Genomic DNA, 18845 nt, shown 5'->3' with positions numbered 1-18845 from the left:
TATCACATTTAAACAAGTTTCCTGAATGATTATGGAAGAATTCAGGCAAATTATTCCTTAATTGGGGGCCATTTAATCCAGTTGGTGATTTTTCATATCAGTTTTATTTTCTATAAATATTATATTCATATAATATAGGGGAGATATACACATATATGTGTATGTGTGTTAGATTATTAAGATGAGACCTAAAAAGCCTCATCCAATTTCAGAACTTGAATATTACCAAGATCATCAATATCATTCCATTAAGTGTGTATTCCACACTTGTCACATCCCTCTGTCTTTGTATTCTCCTGTCAATCTAGGCTGTTTCCAGTTTTTTGTCATTACAATCAATACTGCTATGAATATCTTTCACATTTTCCATAGTGCATGAGGTATATAAGTAGGAATAGAACTGTTGAGTCATAGGTTACATGAATGTTCAATTTTATATTAAACTGTCTCCCAGAAACTTTTTTATAAGAGTTAATCCAACATCCTCTCCATCACTTGGTTTTGTTGGGCTTCTTTTTTATAATTAGCAGGTGAAAAATGGTTATGGTCTAACTTTTGTATTTCCCTGATTAATAAGGTTGAATATTTTTCATGTTTATTCACCTCTCAAGTTTCCTCTTCTGTGAACGCCTTGTTGTCTTCTCTTCATCTTCCCTTTTGTCACACAATCAACTCAAACCTATTGTACTGTTTGTGCCTCTTTAATCCCTTCTTTACATATTTCTCTTGGTTTGTTTAGAAATAAAATATTTATTAGACCTCTATAAAGTAGGGTCTAGAATCTAATATACCCAAGTATGTCAGATCAGGTTGTCACCCAAGTCTTGGCATAAATGTAGAAACAAAATAAATCAAAATTTAAACGAGGGAATTCTTGTTATTTTAGAACAGTTTGGGGACAGCCTGGTGAAGACTGTGATTGAAACTACAGATAATTTTGGACTTCCTAAGAGTTTCAGTCATTCAGTTTTTGTCTCATCACATCAGGGACTAAGAACTGGTTATAGCAGAGAATCCAGGGTTATATAATCTTCAAATGCAATAATGCTCCTCATATGCAGTGACAAAGGGAGGCCTGTGTGTTTGTGCAAGTGTGTACAAGTTCAGTATTAGGCCACATGAGAGCAAGGAAGTCTGTAATTGTGGAACTGGAGGGTAAAAAGTAATTAAATTATCAATAACGGTAACAAATGATTAGTAATGTGATGAGTATCTTAGGAGGGAATCATAAATAGGTTGACTTAGAATACTTCTGCTTGCTAGAGCAAAGTTTAACTAACCAACCAACCAAACCACTGTTCAACATTTCCAGGGAGAAAACTTATTTTTTTTAAGGGACCAGAACCACTTCATGTAGAGTTGGAAGTACTGCTAAAATTTAAGGAATTAAATATCTAAAACTTTTTATAACTAGTTTATGATTTTTTATCTAAATCAATCCCATGATATAATGCTAATTTTATATTTTAATAATACTTCATATTATTTTGGTATCTTTATATTCTCTTTATACTTTATATTTTCTCTGGTATTTTTTGTGTGGTAACTGTGTACAGTACGGTAATGCCCTTTTAATAGTGCATTGGTGGAAGAAAACACAATATAAAGTAAGAATCCTATTTTAGGGTCTAAAGATATCTGTTCTCAATAATTAGTTGCCTGGTTTTAGAAAAGTTACCATTCCCTCATGGGTAAAATGGACAGGCTGGATTCTATAATCTCTGAGGTTTCCTCTAGATTTATAATTACTTCATGATTCAGAGCTTTTAAATTTTTACAGATTTATTCTAAAATCAGGCATATTAGGATTTTAATGCTGGGTCCTTGGTCAGAAACAAAACTACCAGTTATATCATTGTTCCTATGGAAAAATACAGTCTTCTTTAAAACAATCTAATTTAGGATTCAGTTTATAGAAATACAATTGAAGAAAAGCTGAACTATATTGTTCCTAAATTATCCTCATAATTTTTAGGACTCCCTTGTCTTCCACATTTATTCTGTGGACTAACCATCACCCCTTTCCAATAGGTTTTTATTCTGCTAACTCTCAAGCCCTCTTTGGTCTTACTGACACAAAAGACCAGCTATATTTTTTAACAGACCCTATTTTTCCTTCACGCAATATTTTTGGTTTTTCAGTAAGGGTTTATTAAATTTTTCCAGTGTTGTTCACTGGTAGAGTGTAACACATACATGCTAGACTCAAAAAGGGAAAGGAAAGGTATGCAAATTGACCATTACTACACTTAGATGGTGTATATCTGAGCTCCCAGGTGCTCTCTTTGCTGTATTCTATTGTCTGTGCCAATGTATCCCAACCTACTACTCTTTAGTGAGAGCTGTTGGGAGTTTATCTTTAAAATCCAAGAATAAAGCATACAACATAGGAATATTAGATTTCTGGGGCTAAAACATTAATAAATATTGTAAGAGGATCTTATAAACAATGGTAAAGTAAAAAAGTAAACGCTCACAAAGAATAAAATTTAGTAGAAATGATTTTTAAAATCTTGGTCTGCTATAAAAACCTATCTATAGTATCTGTCTCTATTTTAAAACTAGAGTGGTGAGTGATACATATACAATTCTCATTGATGAAAACCTAAGTGAAGATAGGATTAAACAATATAGGGGAATTCCCCGATGGTCCTGTGGTTAAGACTCCATGCTTCCACTGCAGGGGGTGCAGGCTTGATCAGAACTAAGATCCTGAGCATGCCACAGGCACAGCCAAAAAAAATTTTTTAATTAAAAATTTAAAAAAATATATTAAACAACATATGAGAAATTCTTTATATTAAACAACAATAACTATTTGTTTTTGCTAAAAATCAAACCTGAAGTAGGCCTTTAAAAAGAAGGGCTTACTTTCAGGCCCTCACTCACTCTGTGGCTGCCTCCTGTCCTCCTTTCAGTTCTAACAGATGTCTCTGTTAGAACTCTCTGCAGCTCTGTTTCCTCGATCAGGAGCACTCATTCTGCACATGACCCTTCCTCAGCGCACCCTTCCAACACTCTTACTGGCAGAGTTGGCACAATCTCATTCTTTGGGGCTTAATTGTGTGGTATCAGTTTGGCAAGCTTTCTGTTAACCAGCTGATTTTTAAAACAGGACCTCCCTATTAGCTTCTCTTATACCACTTACACCTTTCCATCAAAAAAGTACTAATCTGTAATCATATCATTGCTTTTTGCTCAACCATGTATACCCAGAGCAATCATACATATGACAGGCACTTTCAGGTATTCGATTAGTATGTGCTGAATCCATTTAAAGGAAAAGAATAAAGGATAAAAGAAATAGTCAGATACATTTATGCACAATATTAAAACCACCCTTTTGTATCTACTTGTAAGCAAATATATTAATATCAACACTGCCAATTTCTTTTCATGAATTTGAAGAAATAATTTATAATCAACAAATAGAGATATGTGAATAATTATAAAATAATTTCTTCTCTAGCACCCTCCCAACAATGATGACAGTATCTAAAATGCACAATATCAAGACCACATCTGAAACGTTTTCTGTAGAGGACTAGTGAACAGCAGCTGAACAGCAAGAGAAGAGAGGGACACAATTAGTTTTAAGGGGATAGTCACATTCATTAATGCTGAAAGAACATTCAGAACTTTGCAGCTAGTACCTGTAGTATCTTGCTTGGTCATAAAGGATTCTACACCCGTAATGGCTGGAGGCCGAGGTAACCGCCGTGCAATACAAATCAAACATGACTGGAAATCTGCCCAAAACAAGAAGGGCAAATTGAAGGAAAAGAGGACAGAAAGTGGTTCACATCTATTACCTGCCATTAACAGTTTTTATAAAAACAATACATGTTGTAAGATCTGACACAATGTTGGAGTGACTCTGATCTAACAGTATAACATTAGAATTAAAATTGCTTGCAACCAAACACTAGCAGCTCCAGAAAGAGGTCTAGTTGGGTAAGATCTGACACAATGTTGGAGTGACTCTGATTTAACAGTATAACATTAGAATTAAAATTGCTTGCAACCAAACACTAGCAGCTCCAGAAAGAGGTCTAGTTGGAATCAATTATCCCTTCCCACTGAATGCTCCTACGTAAACTAGAGGAGACCGAAGCATCTCAAGTACTTGGGGGATAACAATCTGAAGAAGTAGTTTGGGCTAGATTCAAGCAACACAGTGGTTTTTAAAATACAGGTTCATAATTTCCTATACTCATTAATGGCTACAAAGATTATTCCTATAACCACTGAGCAGATTACAAACTATCGTATGAAAAAAAAACAACATTTAACTGTTTCTGAAGAAGCATTATTTTGCCCTTGACAGAAGACTTTTATGTTCCTAGGACCTATAATTTTTTTGAATGTCCCATTTCCATTTTTGTGAGAGTCTGCACAGAGTATCATACAGCTAAACATGAATTTGAATCATATAAGACAGGCCTGCATGTATATTCTGTAAGAAGTCCCCAGCTGACTGCTGTACCCTTTCCCTGGTAGGAGCCACTACAGACAAGCCTTTTTGCATCTGACTGACTTCTCCACAGCTTCCTTCCCTGTTCTTTACTCCACCAATTTGTGGTATTCTTAACTTAGTTCAGTTTAAGCATGCATGGAAAACTCATCCACTGAAACGTATTTAACTAATACCATGTTCATAGCCTGTTCCCATTAGAGCTTCAGCTGTGTTTTCATCTGCTCCTAAGCTTTATCCTTATAAATTACCTTGTATGGCCTCAAAAGTGCTAGCTCTATTCTCCAGTGTTCCATACACGCTAAGCTTGAAACTTTCTAAAAATCAGAGCTGTTCAACAGCCTGCTGCATCTGGTACATTTCCAACTGGCAGCAGTGAGTTACAGCTCTTATTTCTAGGCAGCAAGTTGGTTTGAATGTGACATTTTAGTGGGAATGTCAGCTACAACTGAGAATTTGGGGGTATTTTAAAGGGGGGTAGTTCTAGGTGTTAACAATTTTTTTCATAAGTATTAAGAAATATATAGCAAATTGAAGAGCCACTAAGATATACAATATCATAACCAAAAATATTATCCGAAGAAGGCAGTTTACAATCAATTTCCTCTCTGTTTCTAAAACCACGGGAAAAGCGATCGAACACCTTAAAACCACCCTCTGTTTTACCTTCTCCATCCTCCTGAATCGATTTCGGCTGTGACACAGTGAAACACTGCATCACTTCATACCGCTGGCAAGCTTCCTGGTTCTCGGGGCCAGGCTCATCTGGACGGTGAATTAGCATCCTGCAGTTAAAGGTATGGCTGTTTCGGCGTGTTGCCTCTTGAGGCCAAGGAACTCCATTCACTGTGAAAGAAAAATTGATTATATGCCTGTGAAGGAGAGGAAAAGGTACAAACTCTGAAGATACAAATGACACACCTTTACTTATTTGCTTAATTAGATACTCAGATTAAAAGACAGACCCCTTCAGATCTAACACTATCCTGAGGCAAAAAGAGACTTAACTTTCCTTTGCAAATCTAATCCTTTTACCAATTAGAGAAATGTAAAATTTGCAAGAAACTGTATAGGATTTCCTCCCTCAAAGATAAGGCCTTACAAATACCCTAATTCGTTAACAGATAAAGAAAATTAAAAATTAATAGCTTCTTGCTTTTTTGCTCAGAATTTTATAGCAGTTAGTTAATAAGCTTTTCCACTTGCTTCCTGCTATACCCTGGCATTGGAAAAAAAAAAGGATTGATAATCATAGGTCTGTTACTAAGCAAGAATTTTAACCTGGAAGGCAAGGCTGCTTAAGGGATGGCTTGAAAGTATGTTGTATGTTCCTCCTTCTGGTTGGAGGAATCAAAGTTTTTCAAATGAGCCTGTCACTCAAAAAAAAAAAAAAATTTTAGACTAGACAAGAGACCAACCTTGGTTTTTTAAATCATTTTTTCCTGCTCTTTATTTTATTTGCACAATCTGCATGCTACAATGCCTTAAATATAGCAGATAATCATTTTACTTCATTAAAATGATTGCTAAAACACAAATGTTACTGGATTCAGTGTAAGAAAACGGAATTCCATTGTAGAGCAGATATCTATACATGTCAAGTGAAAATCCCTGTGTAGCGAGTCACTACTTCCCAGTTACAATATTATATTCAAGCCATGGTGACAGACAGGGTTTTTCAGGCTGTTCTCTCACCATTCCCAACAGTTTTCTTACCATAGCCTCGCTGTTGAATCTCTTTCCTTTTTATGATCTCATCACTCTACAACAGTTAGAGGAAATCACGGAAACAAACCTATACTGGAGTAAGAAGTCTTGGTTCTTCTAACTAGTTGTGAGGTTTGGGTTAATAACTTAATCTTTGCCTCATCTCTAAAATAAAGGAATCCACTATATTATGTCTCAAGTCACTCACACTCCACATTAAGACCCCTTGATAATTCAAGTGTCAAACTAGTGATTTTAATAGTAACAATCATTTCAGGCTGCCAGTAAACACATATTATCTTTTCAAAGAAGAAATAACACTTCCATTTCATCAAGTGAACAACATAGAAAACAAAGAGCTATGGATAACATTTTATTTTCATGTTTGATTTAGTTATACAGGATTTCTAGCCAAGACTCTCCCCCCAACTTCTGGAGTGCCTACAGGTTAAGGAGCAGGTATATGGCTTAGTGAATAGAACACAGGCTGGAAGTCAGCCCTATCTATCCTCTCGCTAGCCGCCTCTGGCAGTGAACTGCCCATCCAACCACTGGATGGAACTCCAACCATGCTTGGAACTCCTGAGTTGAAACCACTTACATCAAAAAAATGTTCATTTTAATAAGTATGTAATATGAACAGTATTCCTTCCACCCTCCTTCCTTTTTTCTTTTCTCTGAGCAAGGTGGTAGGATAAATTACACACATTTGTCTCTTCCTTAGACATAATTAAAATTCAAAACAAAAGGAATTCCAAGCGGAAGCTTCTTGTGGCAAGACGACTAACTGTTCTGCTTCCTAACTCTGTCACAGAATTATGGCAAAATCTAGAGGAAGAGGATAAAAAGAATGTTCTCTATCAGCTATTTGATGATGTTCCTCCTTCATATTTAATCTCAGGCTGAAATTAAATTTTAAAATATTTTAAATATGTATAACATAGAATAATACCATATATTATAAACATAATAATAATTATACTTTATTGAGGGGAAGTGACAGAGAGCTCATATTCTTTTAAAAAAAAACACATTCCTTTTACCTAGTGATTTTGGTAGCAGATTCTTCACAAATTCTGCATGATCACCCACATGCAGTATGCTGTAGACACTGGTATTCATTAATTCCTCCTGATTATAACCCAAGTAGCTGGTCACATTTTCTGACACAAATACAATCCTCCCTTCACAGTTCACAACAAAGAAAAATCCATCCAAAGCCTGTAAAGAAAAAAAAAAAAGGATGAAGAGGTTATGGGGTTAAAAGAGAGAAGAAAAATACACAAATATGTTTCTCTATTGAAAAAGAGATTGGAAAAAAAGAAAAAGAGATTGGAAATATGTGTCACGTTAAAAAAAAAAGGGTACTGAATAGAAGATTTAATATTGCATGTTCTCTGTGGAGGGAACAGGATTTAAAAACAGACTGTACACTTATGTTTCATGTAGGCATGAATAAATATGCCAAACTTCTTCCTTAGAAGAAATTTTATGGCAGTAATGTGAAGTAAGTGACTGACCGATTCAGTCATAAACATCTCTAAACTGTGGGTTAAGACCTGGTGTCTACCCTCAAGGAACATGTGGTATAGTGGAGAGACATAAGCCTAATAAAATGCCAGTGAGAAACGCAGTATGAAAGACAAACACAGACTATTCTGTGAGTATAAAGAAGGATGCTTATTTGGGGTCAAGGTGGGAGGCAGAAAAAGGATCTTTACAGGCCCTGATCTGAGTTATAAAAGGCACAGTGGAGGAGGGGAAGAGGAATGAGGGAAGAACATTCTAGGCAGAGGAGAGGGCATGGCACATAATGGAACAGAAAAGCAGTCTGGAGCTGCTGGAGCACATGGCACAAGACAGGCAGTGAGTCTGGAGAGGTGGACAGGAGCCAAGTCACACAGGGCTTCTATGCACGGAGATGGAGCCCAGGAGCTCCAAAAGAAGATGTATATGCCCCAAGGGGAACATAATATCCACAGAGGTGCGGCAAAAAAGTCAGAATCTCTACTTATAGTAAAATCTAAAACATAAGGAGGAAATTAAGCTTTATTAACATATCGACACCCTGGTGCCTCACTCAGTCCATATCAGAATCTGAGAGAGGATCCAGAACGGAAAAGATGACAGAGGTACCTTATTTATAATCCTTCTGTTTATTGCAACATGTTTTGCAGTTTACTTGTTATAGAATGTACAAAAGCAACAAAAACAAGTCCTTTAAAAAAGCAGGACATATACAGAATTTTGTAACAAGACGTAACCACCCTTGGTATTACACATGATTTGCTGGTTACTTGTGGCAAAACACTTAACAAAGCTGTCTAACAATGTTGATGAGCTACTCAGGGTAGAGAGGGAGGTGGGAGGGGGGATGGGGATGGGGAATACATGTAAATCCATGGCTGATTCATGTCAATGTATGACAAAAACCACTACAATACTGTAAAGTAATTAGCCTCCAACTAATAAAAATAAATGGGGAAAAAAAAAAAAAAAGGTAAGTGTCCCAAGTTTGCTGACCTTTTCTATGATGATGCATGGTAATGATAATACCCTACCCAGCAGGTATTTTCCAAATAATAGACACACTTAATTTTGTTCCTTCAGGGTAAAGATGAAATTTTAACAATGAAAATAAACTGCTTTCAATAAGACACGTTATAGAGACAGTACGTGAAAATGGATGTTTTGAAATGTTACCACAGTTATCATTTTGTTGCTGAAAATGATGTAAATCACTTATAAAAATTATCTTCTCAGTTTAAACATTTAGAAACAAAACATTTTCACTGCTCAAAAGTCTTCCAGGTTTGGTGGGCTTTAAAAACCCATTTTTAAAAAAAGGAAAATGCAACACCTTCTGATTAATTTGGAGAATCACTATTTGAGATTAAAAAAAAAAAAAGGAATTTAGAGAATTCCTTGCTGGTCCAGAGGTTAGGACTCAGCACTTTCACTGCTGGGGCCTGGGTTCAAGCCTCGATGAAGACGCCTCAAGCTGCACAGTTTGGCCAAAAAAAAAAGGTGAAATTTGAAGAAAAACTTACATAATTGGTAGGTAGGATTTCAAAATGAGTAACGTGACTCAGAAACTCATCCAATGACACATTTTTCCATTTGTATCTACCTTATTTTTATGAGGTGTCTTGAATTTTCAGGTGATTATTTAAGCCAAATATTCAAATAAACTGAACTTGAAACTACATCTTAAAATCACTGCATTCCAAAGCATTCAATCAAGATTTTAAAAAATAAAGAAGTACAGCATAGTTCTCAAGAAAAATACTGCTAATATCTTCTTTAACAAGAACAAAAAGAAATAAAACTATTTTTACGCCACCTGACTGTTGTGACTATTTTTCACTTAGTTCATAATGTGAAGAGGAAAGGGATGTGATTAATAATCTAAAAACCTCAACACTAGACAAACCTTTCACTAATCTATTTTGGATTTAGATGAGCACAAGAAGGTACTCTCATATCCAATTGTTTTCTAAAAGAGTAGCTATAGATTAGATCTATAAATTAAGATGAGAGTAGATCATAACAGGTGATCAATATATGTATTTTTTCTAAAAGTTAATGTGAAAATAGGGATAACTGAAATACAAACATATTATTTTCTTAGAAGATCTAAAAGATTTTTTAAAATGTTCATAGCTATTAACTGAATCAGTATAAATACAATTTAACTTTTTTTTTTTCCTTTTTGGTCTCTTAGAAGAGTTTAATAAAAAACAGTTTGGCCTTCCCAGGATGCACAGTGATAAAGAACCTGCCTGCCAATGCGGGAAGTGCAGAAGTTGCAGGTTTGATACCTGGGTCAAAGGGATCAAAGAAAGATCCTCTGGAGGAGGAAATGCCAACCCACTCCAGAATTCTTGCCTGAAAAATTCCATGAAGAGAGGAGCTTGGCGGCCTATGGTACAAGCGGTCACAAAGAATCTGACACGACTGAGCACACACGCATGCACAAGTACAACAAAGTATCTCAGAGCAAGAAATAGGATTTATATACAAAGCAGGCAAGTAAAAAAAACTTGGCTATTTCATGGTGAATCACTTCCAAGGGGCATACTACCCAGCTTCCAAATCACTACCTTTTTATTTTTCTATCTAGCTTCCAGGGTGTCCTTCTAGGACACTGCCTCCCTAGCGACCCTGTCTAACTTCAAAGTCAGTCAGCTTCTCCCTTGCTTTTTACACTCTCCATATCTGTCTCTAGGTCTGGAAGTTATTACCCTTTGTCTGCAGCAGGGCTGGGAGAGACTGAGACCCACTCCTAGGGTCATCTCTGCCCACTCTGAAGATTGGCCAGTTGTGGGCACAGGGGTGGTGGCAGACAAACCTCAAGCACTAGCAAGGTCCAGAGAGATTCACCTGAACTACACAGTGCAATTATTTTTAAGACATGTGTGAAACCCAAAGGACTTAAAAGCCCTCCTTCCTTGCAATAGGTCTGCAGTCCCTGCAGGCTCCTGTTTTCACACTTTCTGGGACTTCTCCAGGCTCTCCCATTGACTGCACCTGACCTCACTGCCAAGCTGGGAAGTCATTCTAGTAGCTGGCCTCTGGAATATGCAGTTGGTCAGCCTTGCAGAGAATACAGAACTTTCACCAGGTCCCTGCTTGGCCTCAATTACATGGAATCATCATTTCCTCTAAGAAGTCTGGGGCATCATGTTTCTTTTGAGCTTCCCCAGAAAAGACTGGCTTGGAAAACCAGTTGACAAAGGCTACCCCATGGCTGCAGAGATGTTCTGCTGACCTCCTGAGATGCAGACAGCCTATCCTGGGCTGGATATGTGTATTTTTTTCTGTTTTGTTTTCTGAATTAAAATAAAATATGTACTTGAAATTTTAAAAAATATGACAATTAAGTAGATAGTATAAGATCTGCCAAAATCCTATTCCCAAGAGATTGGTAACATTTCAAGGAATCCTTTGAAACTATTCCTCTGAATATATAAACATTTTTAATTTCTAAAAGTGTATCTAATTAATATAACCTGCTAATACTTGTTCTTATTCTACAAGTTTCCCTCATGTGTTGTGCATATAATTAATTTCCAAGTGTGCTGCTGGGAAGGAATCTTCCTATTTCTCCAAGTTCTCACAGCTGGGCTCACTGAGCTACACACAGGAGATGACAACAAATGACAACAACAGTTGGAAGGGTTTTTCTCTCTTCCCAGGATATCAGCCTTTGAAGAGGACCACCCTGGGTCTCAACGCAGGGCTCGCACTGGCCAGGGCTTCTCACAGGGCCCTTGCTTTAAGTGATTACACAAGCTTCCCTGAGTATCACTAAGTGTCAGTCACTAGACAAAGTTCTGGGAATAAAACACACATTCTCAACAATTTTATAGTCTCTGAGGGAAAAAGACAAGTACACATAGTCACAGTGTAGTACAATAGAGGCGTTCACAAAGGTTACACACAGATGCCAAATGGGCAAAGGAATGGCTGTTGTGGGTAAAGTTTCCTGGGAGGAGGCTCAATGACACCAGAGCCGAGGCCTGAAGGACACAGAGCAATAACTCGGGGGGACGAGGGGTGGAAAGAACATTCCAACAGAGGAAACAGCTCAGAGGTTAAAAAAAATCACCTTGTACACACTTGTCACATTTGTTATACTTAACAATAAAAAGTTATTTTTTTTTAAAGCTTCAAAGTAAGGCACCATTACCCCCACCCCCACCCCCAAAAAGCCATGGGGATTATTTTGAAAGTAGTGTTTTTAAGCAGGAGAGTGACATGATCTACTTTAACAAAGATCTTTCTGGCAGTGGGTGTGGCATGTGGACTGGAAGTAGGCAAACAAACTGCAATGCTATTGTGATACTCCAGCTCAAACGTGAGCCTGGATCAAGGCAATGGCAGTGGAAGTGACAGAAGAGAAATCTACAGATGCAGAACAAACAGCATCTGGGGACCTCTAGCAGCCATGGAAACAAGCACAAGGGGTGATCCTTCATTAGTGACTTCAGGGTTCTAGTAGATATGTGCCTTTTCTAGACAAAGGGGACTCAAGCGGGAGAAAAAAACAAGTTTTTAATTTTTTGACTTTTTTTTAAAAATAGGAGATAAGGGGATCAATTATAAATTTAGCTTTAGGAAAGTTATATTTTGAAATGACTGAGGAACTTTCTGATGGAGATGCTGAAAAGGCAATAGGATACAATGAAAGGGAAGCTGTGAAGAGAGATCTGGGCTAATAAAAACATACCTGTGTGACTTACAGGTACATATTGTATCATTTGGTTTTTGCTTATTTGTTTTTAACTATAATTACCTTTTCCCCTTTCAGAGAATATCTGATTTCCTTTGAGGAGTTACTTCTTCCCCATTTAATAAAGTCTCATGGGATTCTTAATCAGGCCACTGGGAAACTTCCTCCCTAAATGTGAACCTTGAGAAGAATTACAATCAGAATGTACATGGCTGGATCAAATTCATTCTGGCAGCAAGGCACTGTCCAGAGGGGTCTTTCAAAGAGACTATTTGTATAGTTTCTGTTTTCTAGCCTCCTTAAGATGCCTTGATGATTTAGTTGCTAGGTTGTGTCCAAATCTTTTGTGAACCCATTAGACTGTAGTTCACCAGGCTCCTCTGACCATGGGATTTTTCCAGGCAAGAATACTGGAGTGGGATGCCATTTCCTTCCCCAGGGGAATCTTCCCAACCCAGGGATTGAACCTGGGTCTCTTGCATGGCATGTGGAATCTTTACCAACTGAGCTACCAAGGAAGACCAAGATGCCTTGGTTTCACCTTATTTCTAAGCATGGTTCTATGTATCGAAATAGCATCCCAATGAATTCATATTTGGTTAAGTGAAAGTGAAAGTTGCTTAGTTGTGTTGGACTCTTTGCAACCCCATGGACTATACAGTCCTTGGAATTCTCCAGGCCAGAATACTGGAGTGGGTAGCCTTTCCCTTCTCAAGGGGATATTCCCAACCTAGGGATCGAACCCGAGGTCTCCCACATTGCAGGCAGATTCTTTACAAGCTGAACTATGAGGAGAGCCCACATTTGCTTAACTTAGTCAGACTTGATGTCTGCTGTTTCAAATCAGAAAGCCCTCATTGGTATTTTAACAGACACACACACATATGAAAACATCATATAGACAAAGATATAGATGTTGATAAAACGGTCCAGGAAATGTGCACAGAATAAAAAACAAAAGGAAAAGAGCCAAAAGAACCTGGGGGAAGCTAACATTGAAGAGGCAGATAAAGAAAGAGTCAAAGCTATGGTTTTTCCAGTAGTCATGCATGGATGTGAGAGTTGGACCATAAAGAAAACTGAGCTTTTGAACAACGGTGTTGGAGAAGACTCTTGAGAGTCCCTTGGACTACAAAGAGATCAAACCAGTCAATCCTAAAGGAAATCAGTCCTGAGTATTCGTTGGAAGGACTGATGCTGAAGCTGAAGCTCCAATACTTTGGCTACCTGATGTGACAAACTGATTCATAAGAAAAGACCTTGATGCTGGGAAAGACTGAAGGCAGGAGAAGAATGGGACAACAGAGGACGAGATGGTTGGATGGCATCACTGACTCAATGGACATGAGTTTGAGCAAGCTCTGGCAGTTGGTAATGGACAGGGAAGCCTGGTGTGCTGCAGTCCATGGGGTCTCAAATAGTCAGACATGACTGAGTGACTGAACTGAACTGAACTACAAGAGAGAGAAACCTGAGAAAATAAGGCTAACGAGCAGCCAGAGAGAAGAATAGATAGTGTCATAAAAGAGGATTATGAAGAAGTTTGACAAAAGAGGGAATGCTGAGAATATGCTCAAATTAGTATTGTTGGTAGAGCGAATTCTATTTAATACAAAAACAGAGGATTAGTTTGGGTAATAGGAAAAAATGTATAAAGGAGTTAGAAAATCAAGAGACCTATATAAGTCTGAGTGTTAGCAAGACTTCACCAGAAAGAAGGACCTTGAGGTGGGACAGGAAAGAAGAATTTATCTTATATATATATATTTTTATATATATATATATATATATATATAAATAAATACATGTATGATTTAAATACACATATTTATAGCTATGTACATGTGTGTATATAATAAATATATATATAAAATAAAATTAGGCCGAGAGATAGAAAAGCCTAATTTGTGGGGAATAAATGTATATATACACACATATGTATGTTTTTAAACATTCATGCATGGTAGGGAGCACTTAAGGTGATGAACCTGCTTGGAAACAAAACATCTGTGTTGAGAACAGAGGGGATAAAGATTAGAAAGGAAAAAACAGGTGAAAATTACACAGTAACTACAAAGTAATTCAAGATTAAAAGTTCTTCATTTTTAAAAGTGTGACAGAGAGTTGTTAAAATAGTAAGTTCCCTTACAATGGTCACATAAATAGTTAAAAATTCTTAGTCAGAAAACACCTACTGTAACAAAGTGAGGCATCCCTTACTCAAAAGTAAAATCCTACAGCAGAACTGGACTTCCCTGGTGGCTCAGGCGGTAAAGAATCTGCCTGCAATCCGGGAGACTTGAGTTCAATTCCTGGGTTGGGAAGACCCCCTGGAAGAGGGCATGGCAACCCACTCCAGTATTCTTGCCTGGAGAATCCCCATGGACAGAGAAGCCTGGCGGGCAACAGTCCATGGAGTTGCAAAGAGTCAGACACAACTGAGCAACTAAGCACACAGCACAGTAGAATTAGCACTAGCTAGCTAAATAATTCCAAAAGTTTTATTTTCTCAACTAGTCCTAACTACCATAAAGAAAGAGCAAGGCCAGACAGTTTTCTTTAGTTTTCCATGTGACCATTAGAATGTCTTTATGAAAATTTCTCACGTCCGTTCCTCGAATTTGATTCTGAAATAATAACAACTGTCAAAATAGTTTCTGAGATAAAATAATCACTAAAAGTTATTTACAATTTTACTTTGTTTTATAATTTATTAACTGGATGTAAAATGTAAGGGGATAAAGAAAAAAATCAGATTGGCTAGAACAAGGATTTGATCACTTTCTGAGTCAATGAGAATACCCACTTCTAAAAGAAGAGGCCCCAGGGATTCCTTTTCTATCACTCCTTGACTGCTCGATGAGATGTCTGACTTCTGTACTTCATCATCAGTTGTTGATTTCTCTGTAACAAAGAAACAAAAAGTCACACATCTGAAAGGAGCTCATTTCCACAATGTCAAGTTTATGAAGACAAAAATTCATCTAGTTTCAGATTCAAGTAACATTTACTCATTATCTAGGCACTTTCACATTTAATTGTAATTATATTCATTTTGTAGATGATAAAATGGAGGTTCACAAAGGTGAAGTAATCTTACAACTAATAAGTGGCAGCAGGAAGATTTGAATTTTCTGTTAGAAAATTTGAATTTTCTAACAAGTACAGTGTTCCAACAAATGGAAAAAAATGATATAAATACATAACCTTTTTTTAAAAAGTCTACACCAAAAGTTTTTTTAAAAATGGGCAAATTGTAAATGAATAATTATTCCTATATTTTTCTTTTTCGTTTTCTGAGCTAATCAATTGCCACTGAAGAGAGAGTGAAGATATGACTCTTGTGAGCCTTCGTGAGCTTTCACCTTCATGTCATGATGATCTGATTGATAAAACAACAGCTGCTAAATAATTTGCAATTCTTTTGTGGGGAGATGTTGAAAAGTCCAACCATTGTCTTAAGTAGCAACAATACTTTATATAAAGGTTTCCAATCTGTCAGACTGGTTAGCTGACAAAAAAACCAAATATGGTATTACTGACTACAGAGATTCATATTTTTCACTTTAAAATATGAAATATTTCAAATACTACAAAAAATACATAAAGTGACATAGCTACATGCACACAGCCATCATTCATTTTTCACAGATGTAAACGTTATCTGCTTCAGGTCTTTCTTTTTTAAATAAATAAAATGCTACAAACAGAACTACAGCTCTGCCACCTTTCCACCTCTGTCCCTTTCCAGAAGTAACCTGTTCTGAAGGTAGTACAACCATTCTAAGCATGTTTGCATATTTCAACTACATATATATGATCTTACAAATGCAGTACTGTTTTGTGTCTAATGTTTACATAAAAACATACAGACTTTTTCAAATTATTTTTCCACTCAATATTATGTTTGAGATTTAACTATACTGATACTTATAAATTTGATATATTCATTTGAACTGCTGCATGAATAACCCACAGTTGACTTCCTTGTCCCCTACTGTCAGGCCTTTTGACTACTATGAACAGTGCTGTAATAAACTATTTTCCGTATTTTCTCTTTGGCATATTTGTGACAGCTTCTTTAGGGTAAATACTAGAAGTGAAATTGCTGGATCACAGGTCCTGTATATTTTCAACATTACCTAAGTTTGACAAATTACTCTCCAAAGAGGCTGTACTACCAGTAACATACAAGTGTTATCGTTTTTCTTTATGTTGATACTTGATACCAACACAGTTTTTAATTTTTGGGAACCTAATGGGTGTAAAACATTATCTCATTTAGTATTTATAATATGTCTTTATTATGCTATGATTCACTCAACACACTACTCAGGCATTTAAAACATACAATTCAATGGTTTTTAGTATATTCACAGAGTTGTGTAACCACCATTACAATAAATTTTAAAACACTTCATCACCTCCAAAAGAAATCCCACACCCTTCAGCAGTTACTCCCCATTTCCCAACATTCCCAAGCCCAAGACATCCACCAATCTACTTTTTATTTCTACAGATTTGCCTAGTTTGGACATTTTATATAAATGGGATCGTATAATATGTAGTCCTTTGTGACTGGCTTCTTTTGCTTAGCATAATGTTTTTAAGATTCATCGATGTTGAAGCATTTGTCAGTACTTCACTCTTTTTACTGCTAAATAATATTCCAATGTATAGGTTACCTTATTTTATTTACCCATTGATCAGCTGATAGATATACAATTTGCTTCCACTTACTGGTTATTTATGAATAATGCTGTTATGAACATTTCTGTGTAAGTTTTCAATTCTCTTTGTTATATACCTACAAGTGGACTTGCTGGGCTATATGAGAAACTACTAGACTGTTTTTCAAAGTAGATGCACAATTTTACACTCTCACCATCACTGTTTGAGGGTTCCAACTTCTCTCATCCTTACCAACACTTGCTGCTATATGTCTTTTTGACTGTAGCCACCCTAGCAATGTAAAGTGGTATTTGTATTGTGGTTTGGATTTGTGTTTTTCTGATGGCTAATAATATTGAGTATGTTTTTCCAGTGCTTACTGGTCATTTGTATGTTTTCTTTAGAGAAATTTCTATCCAGAGCCTTTGCCCATTTATTAATTGGGCTTCCCTGGTGGCTCAGAGCGTAAAGCGTCTGCCTGCAATGCGGGAGACCCGGGTTCGATCCCTCGGTCGGGAAGAATCCCTGGAGAAGGAAATGGCAACCCACTCCAGTATTCTTGCCTGGAGAATCCCATGGACGGAGGAGCCTGGTAGACTACAGTCCAAGGGGTTGCAAAGAGTCAGACACAACTGAGCAACTTCACTTAATTGGGTTATTTATTTTGAAATTATTATAGCATGGGAGTTTCTCACCTAGTTCTAAGATACACTTCCTTCATCATTTTGTCTATTTGTAACCTTAAGACAGGTTTTTGTTGTTTTTTGTTTTTGTAAAAAGAAACAGTTCCAAAAGAACATAAACTTTCAAGGCCAAGTACATTAAGTAACAATGCATGAAAAGTAAAACATAAAATTTTAGGCAAAACTTAAGGCAGGAGTGGCTAGAAGTGGCTATATCGACTAGCCTAAGGCATGTGAAGAGAAGTGACACACAGTTTCTGAGTCTTGTCCTTAAAGAGAAAGAAGCATACCTTCCGGTTTTCTTTTCCCTTCTTGTCGTCTAGGACGTGCACAGGTGAGCCATGTTTGACATGGGTAAGGGCAATACCCTAGGAGTGGCACAGCCCAAGAGATGGAACACACACCTCTGACACACACCTAGACTATCCTGTTAAAGCCACTGTACACTGGGTCTCTTGAAATAATAGCCTTGCCTGTATCCTAATACATTCTTTATTTTTCAATAACATGATTATTTGCTATATCCTGACTGTGTCCACGTTAGACAATCTATTAACATGCTATCATAAAAACCAAGAACTTAATTTACTTACATCAACCATCTAGACACACACTTCCCCTCTTTCCATCCTCCTAGTATAGTTACAATAATTTTTAGAGCAGTCAGTATTTAATATATGTTACTATGGCTACATACAGTCCACAAATGAGTCAAGGTATGTACTATAATTTACAATTCTCATGTTTTATGTTCTAGTTTTTCTGTGAAGTCTGACTCATCTCTAAACTCTCCACCAGACTGAAAAGTCCCTCTCAATCTGCTCAGTCATCATATAATTCTATGAGCCCCATTTTTTTTTCCCAAGGAAACATTCCTCCTGGAATCTTCTATTTGCCTCCTCCAGTCGGGACTGGCTACTTTAGTCTGCTGCTCAACTGTAACCCTTGGTTTCCTTTTACCTTTCTTCTGTTACGATTCCATGGTTTCCCTGGGTTAAGAGCTAATGCCTTTCTTTCTTGGTTTACTACCTTGGTCTTGATAGATATTTCTTTTTAATTTTTATTTTTTGGCTGC

The 18845-nt window shown here is 36.9% G+C and overlaps 1 protein-coding gene across 11 annotated transcripts in view; it reads right to left on the bottom strand.

Moving 5' to 3' along the window:
* Positions 1-18845, bottom strand: part of NCOA1 (nuclear receptor coactivator 1) — a 204812-nt gene that overhangs the window by 64219 nt on the left and 121748 nt on the right. For all 11 annotated transcript variants that reach the window (XM_043917315.1, XM_043917317.1, XM_043917311.1 and 8 more), the window contains 4 exons: positions 15223-15320; positions 7225-7402; positions 5141-5320; positions 3654-3749 (listed from right to left, as the gene is read on the bottom strand). In XM_043917315.1, the coding sequence (XP_043773250.1) occupies positions 3654-3749; positions 5141-5320; positions 7225-7402; positions 15223-15320 (552 nt within the window). The remainder of the gene's footprint in view (positions 1-3653; positions 3750-5140; positions 5321-7224; positions 7403-15222; positions 15321-18845) is intronic.

This window comes from Cervus elaphus, chromosome 11 (genome assembly GCF_910594005.1).
Source record: "Cervus elaphus chromosome 11, mCerEla1.1, whole genome shotgun sequence".
NCBI lineage: Eukaryota > Metazoa > Chordata > Mammalia > Artiodactyla > Cervidae > Cervus > Cervus elaphus.
Note: the sequence above shows the minus strand (reverse complement) of the source record. Positions and strands in the feature narration are given on the sequence as shown.